This window comes from Bubalus kerabau, chromosome 9 (assembly GCF_029407905.1).
Source record: "Bubalus kerabau isolate K-KA32 ecotype Philippines breed swamp buffalo chromosome 9, PCC_UOA_SB_1v2, whole genome shotgun sequence".
Taxonomy (NCBI): Eukaryota; Metazoa; Chordata; class Mammalia; order Artiodactyla; family Bovidae; genus Bubalus; species Bubalus kerabau.
Window position 1 is genome coordinate 102,795,445 of NC_073632.1, and position 23,272 is coordinate 102,818,716.

Here is a 23,272-nt window from a genome sequence, read left to right on the forward strand (position 1 = left end):
CGGGGCGCCCCGTAACGTTGCAGGAGCTTCAGGACGCCCCGCCGACGGCAGCCTCCTCCGCGTCCAGGAATGTGTGGAATCTTCCTCCCCAGCTGCCGCCCACCGGGGGAGCACTTCCCCTCCGCTGCCGGCCCCCATCAGCCCCCCGATCTGGCCCGGAGCTCGCCCCCACCCAGCCGCGGCCCGGCCGCTGGGGGGAGCGCGGCGCCTCGGCAGAGCCGGCCGGGCGGCGGGGAGGCGGCCGCGCGCCCTCACCTGCCCGGGGCGGCGCGCGCGGGCGCGGCGGAGGCGGGCCGGGCGGAGGCCGCGGAACCGGCGGGGAGGAGCCTGCGCCCGGCCCGCGGCGGGGACGCAAAGTGAAACTCCTGGAAGTTGCCGGGGCTCGGGGAGCCGCGCCGGGCCGCGCGCCCATGGCTCTGAGCAAGGCGCTGCGGCTGCTCCGGCGGCTGGAGGCCTCGGGGGAAAGCAGCGTCCTGCTGGAGGCGCGCGGCCGCAGGGACTGCCTGCTCTTCGAGGCCGGCACGGTGGCCACGCTCGGTGAGTGCGTGGGACTCCCGGGCAGGCGACTCCGCAGTGGCGCGGGGGGCTCGGGCCGCTTCCTCCGTCCTCTTCCCCAGCGGGGGGTGCGGGGAGGTGCCCGAAGGGGAGGGCGCCTGCCTCTTCTGCTGAGACCGAGGCATACGGGGCACCTCCCTTCCCCGAGTTGAGCGGTCCCGGGGGCGCGGAGGCGGCCGAGGAGTGGGGGTCGCACGCGCAGGGTGGCCGATAGGGGCCTGTTTGAATGAAGTGATGCCGGCACGCCCGAGAACACATGCGGCTGCGCCCCCAGACCCAGGCGGCCCACGGTCCCCCCTCGGGGTCTGCCATCTGCGCGCCTGCCGGCCGGCGGGTCACTCATGGAAAGCCGCCTCTGGCTTCTTCTGCCCCGCGCTCCCCCGGGACGCGTTCCACATTCGTGACCATCCGGGAGGGTTGACTTAGGAGCCGGCCTGACCAAGCGCTTGGTGCTGTTTCTCTTTGGCACCTGTTGATGAAACAGGGAATGCCCACTGCTCTGCGATGGCCTCCTTTGCTCCCGGAGGGGATGGGGACAAAGCACCGTCAACCCAGACACCAGATAAACAGCTGATGGCACCTTGGCCTCAACTAACTGCTTGGTTGAGAAGCGTCAGTCCCGCAAAGTATAGAACTTGGAGGCAAATACACGACCGGATGACTCTGTACTGGCTGTATTTGACTTTGTTGTTGCTGTTTACTCAGTCGTGTCCGACTCCTTGTGACCCCTTGGACTATAGCCCACCAGGCTCCTCTGTCCATGGAATATCCCAGGCAAGAGTAATAGAGTGGGTTGCCATTTACTTCTCCAGGGGAATCTTTCTAACCCAGGCATCGTATGCTTATCTTGTGCTTTGCAGGCAGATTCTTTACCACTGAGCCACCGGGGAAGCCTGGATTTGACCTTAGGTAGTTGCGACTTCCCTTTCACTTTCCACTTTCATGCATTGGAGAAGGAAATGGCAACCCACTCCTGTGTTCTTGCCTGGAGAATCCCAGGGACGGGGGAGCCTGGTGGGTTGCCGTCTATGGGGTCGCACAGAGTCAGACACGACTGAAGCGACTTAGCAGCAGCAGCAGTTGCCAAGTCTGTGTATTTCAACTCTGTCAAGACCGACATCAGAGACTATCTCATTTAATTTTCATATTTCTGCAAAAGGGCTATTATAGTGTCCATATTACAGAGGAGTAAACTGAGGCCTGGAGAGGATAAGAAACTTGCTTGGCCAGGGTGACAGACAGCACTGCCTGACATCCAGTGGCTGTTTCTGTATTGGTGTACAGTGTGTGGCTTCTTGGAATCACCAGCCATTGGGCCCCTTGTTTGGTGTCTACCATTCACAAGGAAGGCCAGGTAATACCAAAGTGAGCAAAACCAGGTACGATTGTTGGAACTTCAACCTGAACATTGGAGAACAGGCTTACAACTGGTGTCCAGCTGCACCATCTGCCTTGTTTGTTCAGTTCAGTTCAGTCCCTCAGTTGTGTCCGACTCTTTGCGACCCCATGAATCGCAGCACGCCAGGCCTCCCTGTCCATCACCAACTCCCGGAGTTCACCCAGACTCATGTCCATTGAGTCAGTGATGCCATCCAGCCATCTCATCCTCTGGCGTCCCCTTCTCTTCCTGTCCCCAATCCCTCCCAGCATCAGAGTCTTTTCCAATGAGTTAACTCTTCACATGAGGTGGCCAAAGTACTGGAGTTTCAGCTTTAGCATCATTTCTTCCAAAGAAATCCCAGGGCTGATCTCCTTCAGAATGGACTGGTTGGATCTCCTTGCAGTCCAAGGAACTCTCAAGAGTCTTCTCCAACACCACAGTTCAAAAGCATCAAATTCTTCGGCGCTCAGCCTTCTTCACAGTCCAACTCTCACATCCATACATGACTACAGGAAAAACCATAACCTTGACTAGACAGACCTTTGTTGGCAAAGTAATGTCTCTGCTTTTGAATATGCTATCTAGGTTGGTCATAACTTTCCTTCCAAGGAGTAAGCGTCTTTTAATTTCATGGCTGCAATCACCATCTGCAGTGATTTTGGAGCCCAAAACAATAAAGTCTGACACTGTTTCCACTGTTTCCCCATCTACTTCCCATGAAGTGATGGGACCTGATGCCATGATCTTCGTTTTCTGAATGTTGAGCTTTAAGCCAACTTTTTCACTCTCCACTTTCACTTTCATCAAGAGGCTTTTGAGTTCCTCTTCACTTTCTGCCATTAGGGTGGTGTCATCTGCATATCTGAGGTTATTGATATTTCTCCCCGCAATCTTGATTCCAGCTTGTGCTTCTTCCAGCCCAGCGTTTCTCATGATGTACTCTGCATATAAGTTAAATAAGCAGGGTGATAATATACAGCCTTGACGTACTCCTTTTCCTATTTGGAACCAGTCTGTTGTTCCATGTCCAGGTCTAACTGTTGCTTCCTGACCTGCATATAGGTTTCTCAAGAGGCAGGTCAGGTGGTCTGATATTCCCATCTCTTTCAGAATTTTCCACAGTTTATTGTGATCCACACAGTCAAAGGCTTTGGCATAGTCAATAAAGCAGAAATAGATGTTTTTCTGGAACTCTCTTGCTTTTTCCATATCCAGCAGATGTTGGCAATTTGATCTCTGGTTGCTCTGCCTTTTCTAAAACCAGCTTGAACATCTGGAAGTTCATGGTTCACATATTGCTGAAGCCTGGCTTGGAGAACTTTGAGCATTACTTTACTAGTGTGTGAGATGAGTGCAATTGTACGGTAGTTTGAGCATTCTTTGGCATTGCCTTTCTTTGGGATTGGAATGCAAACTGACCTTTTCCAGTCCTGTGGCCACTGCTGAGTTTTCCAAATTTGCTGGCATATTGAGTGCAGCACTTTCACAGCATCATCTTTCAGGATTTGGAATAGCTCAACTGGAATTCCATCACCTCCACTAGCTTTGTTCGTAGTGATGCTTTCTAAGGCCCACTGGACTTCACATTCCAGGATGTCTGGCTCTAAGTCAGTGATCACACCGTTGTGATTATCTGGGTCGTGAAGATCTTTTTTGTACAGTTCTTCTGTGTATTCTTGCCATCTCTTTTTAATATCTTCTGCTTCTGTTAGGTCCATACCATTTCTGTCCTTTATCGAGCCCATCTTTGCATGAAATGCAAATTTTCTCAAATTTTCTTGAAGAGATCTCTAGTCTTTCCCATTCTGTTGTTTTCCTCTATTTCTTTGCATTGATTGCTGAAGAAGGCTTTCTTATCTCTTCTTGCTATTCTTTGGAACTCTGCATTCAGATGCTTATATCTTTCCTTTTCTCCTTTGCTTTTCACTTCTCTTCTTTTCACAGCTATTTGTAAGGCCTCCCCAGACAGCCATTTTGCTTTTTCTGCATTTCTTTTCCATGGGGATGGTCTTGATCCCGGTCTCCTGTACAATGTTACAAACCTCATTCCATAGTTCATCAGGCACTCTATCTATCAGATCTAGGCCCTTAAATCTATTTCTCACTTCCACTATATAATCATAAGGGATTTGATTTAGGTCATACCTGAATGGTCTAGTGGTTTTCCCTACTTTCTTCAATTTAAATCTGAATTTGGCAATAAGGAGTTCATGATCTGAGCCACAGTCAGCTCCTGGTCTTGTTTTTGCTGACTGTATAGAGCTTCTCCATCTTTGGCTGCAAAGAATATAATCAATCTGATTTTGGTGTTGACCATCTGGTGATGTCCATGTATAGAGTCTTCTCTTGTGTTGTTGGAAGAGGGTGTTTGTTATGACCAGTGCATTTTCTTGGCAAAACTCTCTTAGTCTTTGCCCTGCTTCATTCCGTATTCCAAGCTCAAATTTGCCTGTTACACCAGGTGTTTCTTGACTTCCTACTTTTGCATTCTAGTCCGCTATAATGAAAAGGACATCTTTTTTGGGTGTTAGTTCTAAAAGGTCTTGTAAGTCTTCATAGAACCGTTCAACTTCAGCTTCTTCAGTGTTACTGGTGGGGGCATAGACTTGGATTACTGTGATATTGAATGGTTTGCCTTGGAAACGAACAGAGATCATTCTGTCGTTTTTGAGATTGCATCCAAGTACTGCATTTCGGACTCTTTTGTTGACCATGATGGCTACTCCATTTCTTCTGAGGGATTCCTGCCCGCAGTAGTAGATATAATGGTCATCTGAGTTAAAGTCACCCATTCCAGTCCATTCGAGTTCAAGCGCAGAGGAGGGTCTCTCCTCCTTTAGGTGGATAACCAGGGCACTTATGCCCACCACACTTTGTAATTGACTCTAGTCTTTTCTTCACATTGTGCACATCCATTCTTCAGTTAGATTCTTCAGTATACATCTTGGAAGGACCATCTCTTCTGTTTCCACTTGCTTAATCATTTTATCAGCATGTGGTTGTCGGCTTGTTTCCAGCCACTCGGTTACTAGAACCATGCCTCCAGTGGTGTCAGCACCGTAAGTTGTGCAGGAAATCATGGATTAAATTGTTATCAGATTATTTCAATTTGTACTCTAGCCTGAAAAGTCCAAGTTTGGTCATTTGCTAAGGTCTGAGAAAAAAAAAATCACAGAAATTTCCATTCCATTTTAAATGTCTACTTCATACCACATTTGTCAGAGCTGAGAGATTAATTGCATGGTACAAAACTACCGCTTCATCAAAGAGAGTAAAATATTCGTCAGTTGGATTACAGCAACCTTAAGAGAGTTCCTGTATATTTAAGAGTTCCTTTGAAGCCACTGGGCTTCCCAGGTGGCACCAGTGGTAAAGAACCCGCCTGCCAGTGCAGGAGATGTAAGAGATTGGGGTTCAATACCTGGGTAGGGAAGATCCCCTGGAGAAGGAAATGGCAACCCACTCCAGGATTTTTGCCTAGAAAATCCCATGGACTTTCTAGGAGCCTGGTGGGCTATGGTTCATAGGGTCACAAAGAGTTGGACACAACTGAAGTGACTTAGCGCACTGTTGAAGCCACTAGGATAAAAAAGACTTTATTTTTTCAAAAGTGAAGATTTTAAAATGATTAATGAATGTAGTATAATGCATATTTTCCATTTGGAAATTAGGTTTGAGCTGAAATCATGTATATTATGTTGGTGGTTAGAATTCTCTGGATTCTAGAACAGAGGAAATAGTGAAAGCAATGGATGAGGCCTCAACTCACGTGCAGTCCACATTTGTCACCTAACCTGGCATTCATTTTTCAGCAGACTTTGGACTGACTGCTTAATTTTTGAAGTCTTTTTTGTGTTAGTCACTCAGTCGTGTCCGACTCTCTGTGACCGCATGGACTGTAATCCACCAGGCTCCTCTGTCCCTGGAATTCTCCAGGCAAGAATATTGGAGTGGGTTGCCGTTCCCTTCTCCAGGGGATCTTCCCGACCCAGGGATCAAACCCATGTCTCCTGCATTGCAGGCATATTCTTTACTGTCTGAGCCACGAGGGAAGACCTTTTCTTACATTAAGTGAAACTATTTTAAAAAGGCATTCATTGGGTAATGTTGCTGGTCCCAAGAAGGATTGTAGGAGCCTCTGTTATTGAAAAGGTGTCTCAGACTTTTAGAGCATCCTAAGTATGTCACAATGGGATAGACTGGCTCTGAACTTAAAATGCCCATCTGTGTTCCACAGGTTTAGCTTTTTGCTTTCCTGGATAAGGTTAAGAGTGCTTTCATTCTCCTCGCCCCCAGCACCCTGCCGGAAAGAGGAAGGCTCCAGTTTTGTGTGGGGCAGTGCAGCTGTGGCAGCTTGCATAGCTGGTGGTGGAACCTTGGCCATTCCATGAGGTTCAAGCTTCCTGTTCAGGTCAGCTCTGGTTTCCCTTGATGAGTCTCCCCAGGGAGTGAGAGGTCAAGCAGACTCAAGTCAATGGTTTATTCCCACAGGGGTAGTGGTTTCTCAGTGTTTACTGAGTGGCCCTAGATTCTGTGCAGCTCTGTGGTGGGTACACACTGCTACTTTTACAGGGACATGGGTCAAAGGAAAGCATAGCTCTTTAGAGCACATCCTAGCCCTAGGGGTCATAAGTTTAAAAGGCTTTCCACTAATGTTTTCAGGTATTGCGGAGACAGGGCTTGACTTAGGTTTTGAGTTTAGGAAAAACTGATGATTTCTGGGTTAGTCCTTCTATGCCAACATGACCTGGGTGGCCACCCGGCCTGCCAGCTGGTGAGGAAAACTTCCAAGTTCCAGCTTCTAAAAGATTTGAGAATGTTTCTTTAATATGGATCAGTGGGAACAGGCATTCCAGAGGCAGAAAAGCCTAACATGTTGGCACCAACTTCAAAGGTTTTTATAGCGTTTTCTTGATGACCTGATTCAGCAGTAGAAAGAAAGAAAGTGAAGTCGCTCAGTCGTGTCTGACTCTTTGCAGCCCTATAGACTGCAGCCTACCAGGCTCCTCTGTCCATGGGATTTTCCAGGCAAGAATACTGGAGTTGGGTGCCATTTCCAAGGGCCTCTCAAATATCGATACAAAGCAGGAGCCTGTAACAATTCCCTTGGGTCCGTGGTCCACAATTAGCATACAGATGTTCTCTCATTTGCATACTGGGACAAAAACTGCTTGCTGTCTTCTTTGTCCCTTTTAGACACCCTCCTTTGGACCAGATGAAGGGAACCGTGCATTGTTATGGGTTTTGTCCATTAGTAGAGCCAGTGACAAGGCTCCAAAGTCCCGTGTTCTCCAAACAGCCCCCCAGGAAGGGTGACCTGTGACTGTGATGTGTTTACACATGTGTGCCAGGTGTGCAGCCCCGCCTCTCTGCATCCCCCAGCCATGTTCGAGTGAAACAGGCAGCCGGGAGCGGGGTGGGCAGGAGCCCCGTGAGATTTAATTAAGCCAATTAATGAGTGTCCTGAAATCGCTTTCAGCTTCTGAGGGGAAAGGTTCTGTGTAAACACGGGCCTGGGTTCTCCCTGCTGCCGCTGTTTGCACAGAGGCCACCCGGTCAGATCTTGTTTGACTTGGAGACTCAGCCGTGGAGCCCAGCAAGGCTCTGTCTGAGTGGTTGCCTTGGCCCCTTCGTCAGGCTCCGTGGCCTTGGTTTATTTGGTCCGTGACTTGAAGTTTGACCTGCCTGAGAGCATCTGAGAGAGTCGAATGAATCCTCCTGGGTGAGGACTGGAGCTCAGATAGAGCCTGGTGGGGGCTCCGGACTCCTGGCTGGTGACCCAGGGTGGGGCACAGCGGCCTGGTGGACGGTGGCCCCTGCAGAGGCAGTTCCCTGTTGGTTGCAGGTTTGCTCCTCACAATATCAACAAAACTGCAGGCCAGGTTAGTGTCTGCTTCTGCCGGCCTTTTTGTAACTCACAGGGAGGAATGTGATTTCAGGTCTCGCCAGGCTCTTTTTTGGGCTCCGTTCAATCACTCAGTTGTATCTGACTCTTTGCAACCCCATGGACTGCAGCACGCCAGGCTTCCCTGTCCATCACCAACTCCCGGAGCTTACTCAAACTCATGTCCATCGAATCGGTGATGCCATCCAACCATCTTATCCTCTCTCCTCCCCTTCTCCTCCTGCTCTCAATCTTGCCCAGCATCAGGGTCTTTTCCAAGGAGTCAGTTCTTTGCATCAGGTGGCCAAAGTATTGGAGTTTCAGCTTCAGCATCGGTCCTTCCAATGAATATTCAGGACTGATTTCCTTAAGGATTAACAGGTTTGATTTCCTTGCAGTCCAAGGGACTCTCCAGAGTCTTCTCCAACACCACAGTTCAAAACATCAATTCTTCGGCACTCAGCTTTCTTTATAGTCCAACTCTCACATCCATACATGAGTACTGGAAAAACCATAGCTTTGACTAGACGGACCTTTGTCGGCAAAGTAATGTCTCTGCTTTTTAATATGCAGTCAAGGTTGGTCATAGCTTTTCTTTTGTGGGGGCTGCATGGCTCCAAAACTTTCCTTTAACCTTTAATTGTGAAAATTTTCAAATGTACACAAAAGTGAAAGGAAAAATGAATCTCTTGTACCTGTCACTCACTGTGGATTGTTGTTTTTCAGTCGCAAAGTTGTGTCCAACTCTGTAACCCCACGAGTTTACATGGGTTGACTGCTTCGGCCCTCACAGAGGGGCCGGTCCTGATCATCTCCATTTACGCTTGGAGAAACTGAGGCACAGGGATGGGTAAGAGCTTGCAGGAGGGTCTGTTTCTAGTTAGTGGCTGAGCCACAATTTGAACAAGTCTAGGAGGCTCCAGAGAGCGGTGTGTTTGGCTGAAGTCTCATGCTTAGGAAAATAAGAAAACCCCCTGTATGAAAAACACTTTTTTGGTCCTGTGTCGCTCTGCTTATCTTGGGCTTCAGGACGCATGTGCGTTCAGTGACGAGAAGGGCTGCTGGTAAGAGTGAGCATCCATGCCGCCTCCCGACCGTGACTGGGTTTCCATCAGACACTTCTTTTTTTAATTTGGAAGAGTTTTAAAAACTATTCATTCGTTTTGGCTGCATCGGGCCTGAGTTGCGGCACGCGAGGGCTTCGTTGCATCACGTGGGATCTTTCTTTGGGTCACACGGACTCTAGCTGTGGTACCGGAGCTCAGGAGTTGTGCCGCGTGGGCTTCGTTGCCTCTCAGCATGTGGGATCTCCCTGGATCAGGAATGGAACCTGAGTCCCCTGCACTGCCAGGTGGATTCTGAAATCCCTGGACTCCCAGGGAAGTCCCCCATCTGCCAGGCAGATCCTGAAACCCCTGGACCACCGGGGAAGTCCCCCATCTGACACTTTTTTATAGAGGGGTCTCCAGCTGGGGGAAGCAGTCCCCTCCTTTCTGAGCGGTGTGTGAGATATTACCAATGGGAAATCTTCACAGGAAGTGTGTGGGTTCCATGTTCTGGTAGGGCCGAGCCCTGTGCTGGGTCTTGTCCTTCTCTGAGGACACCCTGATGCCTAGAGCAGAGCGTGGCTGGGACTCAGGGCTCAGAAGGAAGCGACGGGGTCCTCAGTAGAGATGGCAGCGAGACCCAGGCTCCTAAGGACATGCATCTCTATTGAGGCTGGTCAAACAGGTGACACGCGGAGTCTTCCTGAAGCTTGCCTCGATGGTGAGTGGGGCGAGGCTCCTGAGGCAGTGTGCTGGGTGCCCTCGGGGTGTATCTTCCTGTCCTCCGCCTGCTTGTCCTGGGGGCCTGGGAGTGGCTCTGCCAAGGGGGCAGACAGACCGCTTTGCACCCGAGGTTGGGCGCCAGGCACCTGGTGTGGGTCCAGTGGGGCCAGCAAAGCGCCCCACCCAGGAAGGCTGGATGCAGCTGCTGGGTGCTGGGGATGTAGCGGTCTGCACTCAGGATATACGATTTGCTTATATAGCTTCTTGGTTGAGAAAATGAATCCGGGCGGGAGGATTCACTCTGAGCGTGTTAACTGTGGAGGGCGGGCTGGGCAGCTCTTTCCGGTTCTTGGGAGCAATTCCAAAGTGCAGATGCAAAAGTCTGAACTTAATTTTAAGGCTGGTTTTTTGAGGATATGGGACTCTCCCAGAGAGGTTTCTGTAATATCAGGGGAGCTGGTACTTAGTTCTGTTCCTGCTTCTCTGCCCACTTCCGCCCCGCCTCCTCCGCTCCCTGAGGCTGCGGGCTTGATGGGCCACCCCTCCCACTTCCTCGAAGCTGTGCTCTGCTCTCTGACTCTTGTGTATTTCAGGGAAACCATATGCCCCCGAGAACAGGGCATCTTCCTCTGCTGCTTCTGCTCTTTGACGAGGTCTGAGGTGATGGCCAGGGCAAAACGGATGGTGAGAAAGGAGAGAGGTTCTCTCTGTCCTCTAAGGCGCTGTGAGGTCTCACGCAGCAGAACTTGGGCCACCAAATGCTCCGCTATTAACGGGTTGACATGGGAGGTGGCGGTGGGTTGGGAAGCGGGCAGGGTGTTCAGGACTGATGCACAGACCCATGGGAGACCTGGGGCAGTCTGGTCACCCGGCAAGATCTAGGAAGAAGGCCAGGTTTGAGGTGAGCACCACTCACAGCTTATCTCTGCTGGTGGGCTGCCTTTTGTGTTCTGCTTGTACTGACATTCCTGACAGGTGGTAGTAATCTCTACTCAGGAAAAGCAGACTCTTTTCCTTTCCTCACTTTTGACCTTGGAATGTTCTAGTGATAAGTCCTCCCAGCCCCTCACCTGTTTCCTTCCTGCCTCTTGGCAAGAGAGAGGAGACCTGAATTTTAGCCCTGAGTCCTTAGGCTATTCCTCCCCTGGGGGAATTTAGTGAATCCCCCCTGGCCTCAGAATCCTCATCTGAAAACAAATAGCAACCTGTCCTGCCTTCCCCCACTCTCAGATTCCTTGTGTCTTTAAAACAAACAAACCAGCCAAACCTTAAACACTGAGCATAGGCAAATAAGCAATGCCCCTACCTTACACACCTAGTTAAAATTATAAGCCACCCAGAAATTTGAATCTTAGGAGAAATGACTTGCAAAGTAAAATCTAACATGGCTGAGATCTAAGATTCAACTAAACCTAGGAATCTGATGCTATACATTTTAAATTGGAGACATCAATTAATTAAAATGCATGAGATTGTTTCTCCTTGATTCCGGCCCCCCTATAATCAGCAAAAAAATATTTTAAGTCATATCAATTTAAGCTTAAATTAGGAATATAACAGTATTTATTAAAGTATTATTGTTGTTGTTGTGTAGTCCCTAAGTCATATCCAGCTCTTTTGCAGCCCCATGGACTGCAGCCCACCAGGCTCCTCTGTCCATGGGATTTTCCGGGCAAGAATACTAGAGTGGGTTGCCATTTCCTTCTCCAGGGGAATCTTCCTGACCCAGGGATCAAACCCACATCACTTGTGTCTCCTGCATTGGCAGGTGGATTCTTCACCACTGAGCCACCAGAGAAGCCATTAAAGTATCATAAACTGTGTTAATTCAGTAGCTCTTTTAGCAGATTCTTATTAATATCCACTGACATCCCAAAACTGGGGTAGGATGAGTTCTGTGTCTGGGGATGTGTGGGTTTGTTTTATCTGTCTGTTTTTATTGCCTGTATGTTGCATGGACTTAGCTTCACTATCAATCTTATCGGTGGCTGATAAACATTATTTGTCAGAAAAACTGTTTAAGCAGAGACAGTCCTCTGCTGCTCCTGCCTCCCATCCAAGCAGAGCTGAGGTCAGGCAGAGCCAGCTGGCCCCTGCTGGCGGAGAGGGGTGGGGGTGGGGAGAGCGCCAGGGGCAGCAGCACTGTCCCTGGTCCGGTGGACAGGGCAGTGACACTCGCCTCGTGGCCTGTTCCAGTAAGAACTTGTTTGCTTCTATTTACATAATGTGGATAGAGAAAGGAATATTGAAAAATGAGGGCTGGAAATAACTTGCTGCCCACCCAGGCCTGTGCTTAGTTGCTCAGTCGTGTCTGACTCTTTGCCACCCCATGGACTGTGGCCCGCCAGGCTCCTCTGCCCGTGGGATTCTCTGGGAAAGAATACTGGAGTGGGTTGCCATGCCCTCCTCCAGGGGATCATCCCAACTCAGGGATCCAAACCAGGTCTCCCGCATTGCAGGTGGATTCTTTACTGTTTGAACCACCAGGGAGCCAGGCCCTTATAACAGTGTCCAAGGGCCTAGTGGCACTTGCTTCTCTTTTCACTGGGACCACTAGAAGAAGTGGAGAAGGAAACGGAAACCCACTCCAGCATTCTTGCTTGGAGAATCCTGTGGACAGAGGAGCCTGGTGGGCTGCTGTCCATAGGGTCGCCCAGAGGCGGACATGACTGAAGTGACTTAGCATGTATGCATGCATTGGAGAAGGAAATGGCAACCCACTCCAGTGTTCTTGCCTGGAGAATCCCAGGGACAGAGGAGCCTGGTGGGCTGCTGTCTATGGGGTCGCACAGAGTCAGACACGACCGAAGCGACTTAGCAGCAGCAGCAGCAGCACTAGGAAAGGAGCCTATGCACCAGGGAGGAGGAGCCTGTGGACCGGGAGGGGAGGAGCCTGTGGACCAGGGAGGAGGAGCCTGTGGACCGGGAGGGGAGGGGCCTGTGGGCCAGGGAGGAGGAGCCTGTGGACTGGGAGGGGAGGAGCCTGTGGACTAGGGAGGAGGAGCCTGTGGACTGGGAGGTGAGAGGCCTGTGGACCGGGAGGGGATGTGCTGGTGGACCAGGGGAAAGAGCTGCAGCCAGATCCCATCCGTGTGGGTAACATAGGAGGGCCAGCAGTAGAGCTGCAAGAATAGAATTCCACGTTTAAGTCGTATGTCTCTGGAGTGGACCAACAGAATCTTATACTTCCCATTTTTAAGGGCTTAAGAAACACCTGGAGTAACAGGCAAATTTGGCCTTGGAATACGGAATAAAGCAGGGCAAAGACTAAGAGAGTTTTGCCAAGAAAATGCACTGGTCATAGCAAACACCCTCTTTCAACAACACAAGAGAAGACTCTACACATGGACATCACCAGATGGTCAACACCGAAATCAGATTGATTATGTTCTTTGTAGCCAAAGATGGAGAAGCTCTATACAGTCAACAAAAACAAGACCGGGAGCTGACTGTGGCTTAGATCATGAACTCCTTATTACCAAATTCAGACTTAAATTGAAGAAAGTAGGGAAAATCACTAGACCATCCAGGTATGACTTAAATCAAATCCCTTATAATTATACAGTGGAAGTGAGAAATAGATTTAAGGGCCTAGATCTGATAGATAGAGTGCCTGATGAACTATGGAATGAGGTTCGTGACATTGTACAGGAGACCGGGATCAAGACCATCCCCATGGAAAAGAAATGCAGAAAAGCAAAATGGCTGTCTGGGGAGGCCTTACAAATAGCTGTGAAAAGAAGAGAAGTGAAAAGCAAAGGAGAAAAGGAAAGATATAAGCATCTGAATGCAGAGTTCCAAAGAATAGCAAGAAGACATAAGAAAGCCTTCTTCAGCAATCAATGCAAAGAAATAGAGGAAAACAACAGAATGGGAAAGACTAGAGATCTCTTCAAGAAAATTTGAGATACCAAGGGAACATTTCATGCAAAGATGGGCTCGATAAAGGACAGAAATGGTATGGACCTAACAGAAGCAGAAGATATTAAGAAGAGATGGCAAGAATACACAGAAGAACTGTACAAAAAAGATCTTCACGACCCAGATAATCACGATGGTGTGATCACTGACTTAGAGCCAGACATCCTGGAATGTGAAGTCCAGTGGGCCTTAGAAAGCATCACTACGAACAAAGCTAGTGGAGTGATGGAATTCCAGTTGAGCTATTTCAAATCCTGAAAGATGATATTGTGAAAGTGCTGCACTCAATATGCCAGCAAATTTGGAAAACTCAGCAGTGGCCACAAGACTGGAAAAGGTCAGTTTTCATTCCGATCCCAAAGAAAGGCAATGCCAAAGAATGCTCAAACTACCGCACAATTGCACTCATCTCACATGCTAGTAAAGTAATGCTCAAAATTCTCCAAGCCAGGCTTCAGCAATATGTGAACCATGAACTTCCAGATGTTCAAGCTGGTTTTAGAAAAGGCAGAGGAACCAGAGATCAAATTGCCAACATCTGCTGGATCATGAAAAAAGCAAGAGAGTTCCAGAAAAACATCTATTTCGGCTTTATTGACTATGCCAAAGCCTTTGACTGTGTGGATCACAATAAACTGTGGAAAATTCTGAAAGAGATGGGAATATCAGACCACCTGACCTGCCTCTTGAGAAATCTGTATGCAGGTCAGGAAGCAACAGTTAGAACTGGACATGGAACAACAGACTGGTTCCAAATAGGAAAAGGAGTACGTCAAGGCTGTATATTGTCACCCTGCTTATTTAACTTATATGCAGAGTACATCATGAGAAACGCTGGGCTGGAAGAAACACAAGCTGGAATCAAGATTTCTGGGAGAAATATCAATAACCTCAGATATGCAGATGACACCACCCTTATGGCAGAAAGTGAAGAGGAACTCAAAAGCCTCTTGATGAAAGTGAAAGTGGAGAGTGAAAAAGTTGGCTTAAAGCTCAACATTCAGAAAACGAAGATCATGGCATCTGGTCCCATCACTTCATGGGAAGTAGATGGGGAAACAGTGGAAACAGTGTCAGACTTTATTGTTTGGGGCTCCAAAATCACTGCAGATGGTGACTGCAGCCATGAAATTAAAAGACGCTTACTCCTTGGAAGGAAAGTTATGACCAACCTAGATAGCATATTCAAAAGCAGAGACATTACTTTGCCAACAAAGGTTTGTCTAGTCAAGGCTATGGTTTTTCCTGTAGTCATGTATGGATGTGAGAGTTGGACTGTGAAGAAGGCTGAGCGCCGAAGAATTGATGCTTTTGAACTGTGGTGTTGGAGAAGACTCTTGAGAGTCCCTTGGACTGCAAGGAGATCCAACCAGTCCATTCTGAAGGAGATCAGCCCTGGGATTTCTTTGGAGGGAATGATGCTGAAACTGAAACTCCAGTACTTTGGCCACCTTATGCGAAGAGCTGACTCATTGAAAAAGACTCTGATGCTGGGAGGGATTGGGGGCAGGAGGAAAAGGGGACGCCAGAGGATGAGATGGCTGGATGGCATCACTGACTCGATGGACGTGAGTCTGAGTAAACTCCGGGAGTTGGTGATGGACAGGGAGGCCTGGCGTGCTGCGATTCATGGGGTCGCACAGAGTCGGACAGGACTGAACGGCTGAACTGAACTTCCTCTCTCTCCAGACACATGGTGTTTGGGGTAAAGACTGAGAGAGTTCATCTGGTATAAATTGATTTTAACGAGGAGTAACAAAACTATTGCAATTATTTCTCTAAGTTTTACTTGTTTGTTGACAGGGGAAGGGGTATGATGTCCATTAGGATGTTAAAAATATCGACATCTGCAAAGACCTCAGGAATCTGGGATGGAACCACGGGGCAAGGTCCAGGACTCTGTGCCAGGTTCTGGGGTGAGAGGAGGGGGTGGGAAGAGTGGGTGAGGAGGGCTGAACTCCTGTTTTCTCCAAAGCCTCCCTGCTTTCCAAGCTGTGACTGTGGGTCTGAATCTGTCCATAACGGGTACTTTTTTTCTAATTCACAAAAAGGCCCCGTATGGCCTGGAGACCACCCTGGAGAATGTGGACAGCTCATGGCTCTTTTTAGCTTGTGTGGTTGTGATAAAATTTTAATCCAACCACAGAACTGGTCATTGTAGCCTGCCTTTACAACACAAGGACCAGACCTATCTATGAAGTGAGAGATGATAATGACGTACCATTGCACACGGATGGCACCACACTTTGGGAGTTTCCGGGTGTGTGTCTGACTTCAGTAGCCCCCTCCCCCTTTTGGTTTCTGGGTCAACTGGCTGTTAGAAAAATTAGGCTACTGAGAGCTTATTAGAATTTTGTCTTAAAAGAGAAAACAGACCGAGAATGAAGACTGGAGGAATGATCCTGTAAAGAAAGTTCATGAGCTTTAGAGGGTGGGCCTGTGACTTCGGTTTGGTTCCTGCCTTTCTCCTGGGTCTTGCAGGAGAGCCATCATATCTGTGGTTCTGTCTTCTCCCCTCCTGAATGCTCTCAGGGTCTTTGGGTGCAGATGCTAAGACTGTCCACTTATGAAATCCAGGAGCCAGACCCCGGTGTCTCTGAGTGCATTGACATGACATCTGGCACATGCTTGGCAACACTCTGGGAGGACGGCCAGACGGACTCGCGTGTACATGCACAGTGGGGATGGGAGAACAGGTGAAATAAGATTGGGAAAATGCTGATGCCTGTTCGAGCTAGGTGATAGGTATGTGATAGTTCGTTAGACTTACTGAATTAATAAAGTGGCTGCTTTTCAAGCTCAAGATGAAAACCTAAAGTTTTCCCATATACCATCATTAGTCAGTTAGAGTGTGCAATAGGAAAAACAGGTTCCACGCCCAGTAACAACAGTTTCTGGGAATAAACATAAATGTAAAGCTATAAAACTTTATGGACTCACTGAGTAAGTGAAAAGGTACAGCATATTCTTGGGAAAGGGACATCAACATTGTAAAAAGTTTGTTCTCAATAAATCTGCAAATGCAAGTACCTATGAGTAAAATCCAGTCAACAGGAGTTTGATGTAAAGCTTACAGGCTGATTTTAAAATATCTGGGACTCTCCCCCTCTCCCCACTTAGTCTTGTGCTTCCCTTAATCTTCCCATTCTGAGTAATGGCAGCCCCCGCCCCGACCTTGGGCTTCCCAGTGGTAAAGAGTCCTGCCAGTGGCAGAGATGCAAGAGACACAGGTTTGATCCCTGGGTCGGGAAGATACCCTGAAGCAGGAAATGGCAACCCGCTCCAGTATTCTTGCCTGGGAAAACCCATGAACAGAGGAGCCTGGTGGGCTATGGTCCTCGGGGTTGCGAAGAGTTGGGCATGACTGAGCACACACACAGCACCCACCCCGCATGCGTGGGCATAATAACTCCAGATGGAACCTGTGAGTCCTCCAGATCCTGCTCTCTTCTTCAATTCCATCCAGTCCACTGGTGCATCGAGACCCACTTTCCCTCCAGAATAGATCTGAATCCACCAGGCCCCCGTTGCAGCTGCAGCTGCACTGGTCCAGCCACTGCCTCCCCTCGCTTGGACCACACGCCACCTCCTAGCTGGCCTCCTGGCTGCCACTCCCGGCCATCCCATCACCCCACACCGACCCTGGCCGAGCCTGCACAGCCTGCGTCCTGTGTCCCAGCTCTTTTTGCAGCCTCATCCCCCACCGCATCCTGGGCTCAGTCCTCTCGAGGGACCCTGAGTGGTTCCTTCCTCATTATGCCTGCTCACCCCATGCCATCTGCCTGGCCACCTTGTCCTCATCCAAGCCCAACTCAGTGACTTCAGTGAGACGTCCCCGACCACCCCAGCCAGACCAGCCCGCGGCCCCTACGCCCCAGCTGTCTCCATTCCAACACCTGTTTTCTTGTCCCTGTAGCACATGTCGCCGAAATCACCTTATGTGTTTGCTTGCGCCGTCTGTTGGGTCTTGAGAATGCCAGCTCCTTGGGAGCAGGATGTTGGAGGTTGCGCTGTGTGTCCCCCCAAAAAGATTGTTCAATTGAATGTCACCTTACTTGGGAGTCAAGTCCTTGTCGCCAGAATTAAGGTGCAGATTGAGATGAGGTCTTCCTGGAGTAGGCGGGCCCTTAATCCGGTGGGACCGGGTGTCCTTGTAAGAAGAGGAGACTTATAGACAGGTGCACACCGAGGGGAGGATGTCATGTGGAGACACGGACACACAGAGGGGAGTTGGCCAGGCGAAGACAGAGGCAGAGGTGAGAGTGATGCTGCGAGTAGCCATGGAACACCCTGGGCTCCCAGAAGCAGGGAGAGGCAGGAAGGACCCTCCCTAGAGCCTCCAGAGGGAGCCTGGCCCTGCCAGCTCCTGGATTTTGCTGTTTAATTGCCTGCGGTTGTTTCAATTCCCCAGCTTGCAGTGCTTTGTTTGGCAATCCCAGGAAACTAATAAGAGGGGCATGGTCTTCTCAACACTGATGTGTGGAGAGACTCAGAAGCACTGCTGAATGATGAAGAAATGGCCAAAATAGTCAAGGAGATTTTGAAAAAGATCAGGACAGACTTGATCTACCAGATAGTAGATCATACTGTAAAGTCATAACAATGATACGGCACAAGTCAATAGGCTAGAGGAGAGGGCTCGGAACAGACTCATGTAAATAGAGTAATTTAGTTTCTTATTAAGGTGACAGTTTAAATCAGCTGGGGAAAGGTGGCTACTCAGTAAATGGTGTTTGTGCAACTTGGCACTTCCTTCGTTAGCAAATATTTAAGAGCGGATCCTCCTTGGCCCTCTGGTCAGAGAGGAGAAGGCCTGGCTCTCCTCCGGGGAGTGAGTAGTCTTTGCAGCCGTTCATTGCAGTTGACTGTTCACACGGATGTCCGCTGCTCACTAGCTTCTCCCCAGCTTAAAGCCTTGTGCCCGTAGGAGCTAGTGAAAGTGTTAGTTGCTCAGTTGTGTCCAACTCTTTGCAACCCTGTGGACTGCAGCCCACCAGGCTCCTCTGTCCATTGGATTCTCCAGGCAATACTGGAGTGGGTAGCCATTCCCTTCTCCAGGGAATCTTCCCCACTCAGGGATTGAACCCACATTGCCTGCATTGCAGGCAGATTCTTTATAAAAAGGCTAGGATCCTTTATAAAACCCCCATAGTTACGGGTTCCTGGGTTCACAAAGGGGCCTAGTTACAAGGGTTGTCACGCTTAAGGAAGCCCCAAGCCTGGTGTCCCCATCAGGGCTTCGTCATTCATGAAGTTCATTTTGGCCATAAGCTGTGTTATCTAGTGACATGGGGGATGTTTTACCTTTAAGGACTTTCAGGGAACCAGAGCTAGAGAGTTTGAAAAAGGTTTTGTTAAGCCCATGGGGACATGAATTAAGTTAGAGCCCTATATTAAATCATATATAAATTCCAGAAGTACTTAAGTGTTAACTGTAAAGAAATCTCACTTTTAAAGCATTAGAAGAAAATATAGGAGAAACTTTCAGTGTGATGGTACGAAAAGGCTTTCTAAGCAAAGCATAAGACTCAAAAGTCATAAAGGAAAAGTAACCTAAGAGATTTAAGAAGTTTTTTATTGACATATAACATTTAGAGAAAAATGAACAAATTCTGAGTGGACAGCTTCATGAATTTTCATGAAATGAACTTGCCATATAACCAGCATGCAGAACAGGATTGGAGGCACCTAGCTCAGCTGGTAAAGCATCCGCCTGCAGTGCGGGAGACCTGGGTTCGATCCCTGGGTTAGGAGATCCCCTGGAGAAGGGAAAGGCTCCCCATTCCAGGATTCTGGCCTGGAGAATCCCATGGACTGTATAGTTCACCGGGTGACAAAGAGTCAGACACGACTGAGCGACTTTCACTTTAGCACCCCCGGCTCCTCCTGTGTCGACTGAGAGATTTGATTACATAAAAATTTAAAGCTCTGGGATATCAAAAGATACCATAAATATAGTTAAAAGACAAGCGGGAAACTGGAATAAACTCTATACAGCCTTTTGCCACATATGCAGGGACGAGAGATTGATGGCCTTTGTACACTGTAAAAGCTGCCTGTAGATCACAAAGAAGGATCAGTCATCCAACAGAAATAGTGGCTGCAGCCATACATTCTTGAGAAAAAATCCAAATGGCCTGAGCAGGGGAGCCACATTGTCATTCTTGTCATGTCTCATGAGCGGCTCTCCAGGTCAGCCCCGTGGGCTCCCAGACAAGCCCAGATCCAGCTTGTCTCCGAGGGACACACCTGCTCAGCTGAGCTCCCGCCCATCAGGGCAGGGCTCAGGTGCTGTGGCCAGGTCAGGAGTGGCAGGAAGTAGGACGGGGCTGCCATGGCCAGAGGTTGGAGCTGGTGGAAGGTGTGGCAACCATCGGAAAAATCCAGAGTTGGGGAGGGCAAAACAGGCCCCCCTGGAAGGCGGGGTGGGGTGGGGTGGGGTGGGGGGACAGGCTTTAGAGGCATTCCGTAAAGTCAGGCTTCCCCAGAGGGGAAACACTCAGGAAAGGATTTCCTGGGCAGATGGCCGGGGTGGGACCTCTGGACAGGGTGCTCCCAGCCTGGGAGACGCCCAGCACGAGGCAGCGCTGGAAAGGTGGCCAGGCCCCGCAGTAAACCCTCCTGCCCAGCCAGCCCGGCCCGCCCCGCCCCAGACACCTTTGACCTTTAGTTCTCAGAACACACACCGACAGCTGACGGTGACCAGTGTCCTTGGTGTGTCCTTGGGTGATTCCTACTGTGCAGATTCTAAAGTTAGGGTCTGAGCCAGCCACAGGCTTCTCTTTTCCAGACTAGAGCTGATTCCAGGTAAGGAAAGCCTTTAGCTGGAGGAAACAATTTCCAGTCAATGAAACAGTGTTATCTAGGTTCATTTGAGGTTTCTTCTGCCCTTTTGTAACAAAAAAATGTGTGACTGTTTCCCCCCCACCCCGCCCCCGATTTTGGGTGGGGCCTCTGTGACTAGGCAGGTGTGTTTAGCTAATAGATTTAAATGGAGAAAGATGCCAAACTTGTCACAAGCCACGCCCCCAGATAGTACCTGTGTGTGGGATTTAAGTAGAGAAGTGATATTAACGTGTCTGCTCCGAGCTGCACTTCCATCATCTCCCCTGGACCTGTGTGCTCCCAAGTTTGTCACAGAGGTCCCCAAAGAGTGTGGATGCAAAGCTGTGACCATCTGTGAGCATCAAACACAGGTGAACAAACTGCTCTGGTCAGATCCCTAATGAATCTGATCAAACAAAAAATTGTAAAAATCAGAGAAGCCTAGGAAATGAACAGTGGGGCTGTTGTCTGGATTCTGGATTAAAATACAGAGGAGGAATCGACCTCGGGGAGCTTGATCCACTCGCACACCAGCCTACTGGAACTGTGCCCCGTCCTCACCTGCTCGTACCCCGCCCCCAAACCTGGCAGCCTTACTGGGGGTGGGATGGGCACTGTGTTTCTCATTGCTGCTCCCGCCGGGGCCCCTCGCCCTCCCAAGAAGACCGCCTGCCTCCCGTCCACGCTCGCATTCACGGCAGGCTGGGATTCTGCCGCCTCTCCTGCCCCCATCCTAGGCGAGGTCGTGCCCATGTGGTCTGTCGCCCTTCGTCACTGCCAAGTCTTTCCTCCCATCGCCTTCACACCCCAGACCTGCTCATCACCGGTCAGCACACCGCCCTGGGAGTCTGGCACCAGGCGTGCACTCTGCTGCTTCCTGCACTCCTGCCCACTTAGGACCTCTGCTCAGACCTTGAGTCTGTGGTCCCCGAGCCTTCCCCCCACCTTCCCTGCCCTCCCACACTGTCTTCCCTCCTTATCCAACCGTGCCGATTGTCCCCTTCTTGAACACTCTCCACTCTTCTAACTGTTCTATCTCCTCATTCTTTGCCAGGCAAAGTCCCCAGCCCTGAGTGAGTCCTCTCCCCTGACTCCACACACGCTCTCATGTTGCTGGACACTTCTGGAGAAAACCCTGAGTGCGTGATTGGTCTGTTACAACTTCCTGTGTCTGGTGCTGTTCAGTAGTCTGGTGCATTTGCCTGCTCAGATTTCCCTCCCGCTCCCCCAGGTGACCGTTTCTCATCTTCTCAAGCCTTCAACACCTTGGCCCTCTCAGCTCATGATTTCACTCCCTGTGTCACTGAGAGAATAAAATAATTAAAAAGAGAACTTTGACAAGCTCTGGCGTGTCCTCTGCCTGCCCCATGCAGCTGGCACCGCCTCCCTCTGTCTGGGTGCATTGCCCTCCCAGCTCCTGTACCTCTTTCTTCTCACCGGTCCTGTTGCCTCTCACCTGTGAAGACTCCATCCCCAGTTTCCCCTTCCTTCCTAGCTGGGTGATTTCCACTGTTACACCAACAGGTGATGTATCTCATGTTTTGTTATTCAGTTGCCAAGTCGTGTCCAACTCTTTGGGACCCCATGGTAGCACACCAGGCTTCCCTGTCCTTCACCATCTCCCAGAGTTTGCTCAAACTCACGTCCATTGAGTCGGTGATGCCATCCAACCATCTCATCCTCTGTCTGCCTCTTCTCCTCCTGCCTTCGATCTTTCCAGCACCTGGGTCTTTTCCAATGAGTTGGCTCTTCGTATCAGGTGGCCAATGGATTGGAGCTTCAGCTTCAGCATCAGTCCTTCCAATGAACATTCAGGACTGATTTCCTTTAGGATTGACTGGTTTGATCTCCTTGCAGTCCAAGGGACTCTCAAGAGTCTTCTCCAACACCACAGTTCAAAAGCATTAATTCTTCGATGCTTGGCCTTCTTTATGGTCCAGCTCTCACATCCATACATGACTATGGGAAAAACCATAGCTTCGACTATCCAGACCTTTGTTGGCAAAGTGAGGTTTCTGCTTTTTAATACGCTGTCTAGGTCGGTCATAGCTTTTCTTCCAAGGAACAAGTGTCTTGTAATTTCATGGCTGCAGTCACCATCTGCAGTGATTTTGGAGCCCAAGAAAATAAAATCTGTCACTATTTCCATTGTTTCCCCATCTATTTGCCATGAAGTGGTGGGACTGCATGCCATGATCTTAGTTTTTTGAATGTGGAGTTTTAAGCCAGCCTTTTCACTCTCCTCTTTCACCTTCATCTTGAGGCTCTTTAGTCCCTCTTCACTTTCTGTGATTCGAGTGGTATCATCTGCATACCTGAGGTTGTTGATATTTCCCCAGCAACCTCATGTTTAGAAACACCCTGTCTCCACAGCACCCCCACCTCCTTGCTCCACCCCATCCTCCTGTGAAGGGTCTGTCCTCGTGTGCCTCTGCTCTGTCCTCCTGTTCTCCTAGTCAGGCTTAGGGGTGTGCCACTCCTCTGAAGCCTTTCCTTGGAGTCCCTGGAGATTGCCAGCTTGCCGGCTGGATCCCCTGCAGGTCTGTCCTTCGTCCAGTAGCTCCACCCAGGCATCACACCTCCTTCCTGAAAGATGCTTCTCCTCCTGGTTCTATTCCTGCCTCACCGCTGCTCCGCCAGTGCCTGGGCCAGCGCTTGCACAGCAGACATCTAGCATCCTTGTTGAATGATGGGGTCGACATGCAAAAAGGTGTTTTCTTTCCCCTTCTCTCTGACTCCCTTCCTGCACCTCATGTTGTATTGTGCTCAGTTGCTCAGTTGTGTCCAATTCTTTATGGCCCCATGGACTGTAGCCCACCAGGCCTCTCTGTCCATGGCATTTTCCAGGCAAGAATACTGCAGTGAGGTGCCATTTCCTCTTCCAGGGCATCTTCCCGACCCAGGGATCAAACCCGCGTCTCCTGCATTGGCAGGTGG

The 23,272-nt window shown here is 49.7% G+C and overlaps 1 protein-coding gene across 2 annotated transcripts in view; it reads left to right on the top strand.

Moving 5' to 3' along the window:
• Nucleotides 1-373: 373 nt before the first annotated feature.
• Nucleotides 374-23,272, top strand: part of SYNJ2 (synaptojanin 2) — a 104,887-nt gene continuing 81,988 nt past the window's right edge. For both annotated transcript variants that reach the window (XM_055536077.1, XM_055536078.1), the window contains exon 1: nucleotides 374-537. In XM_055536077.1, coding sequence (XP_055392052.1) covers nucleotides 411-537 — 127 coding nt within the window. In that variant the 5' untranslated portion in view covers nucleotides 374-410. The remainder of the gene's footprint in view (nucleotides 538-23,272) is intronic.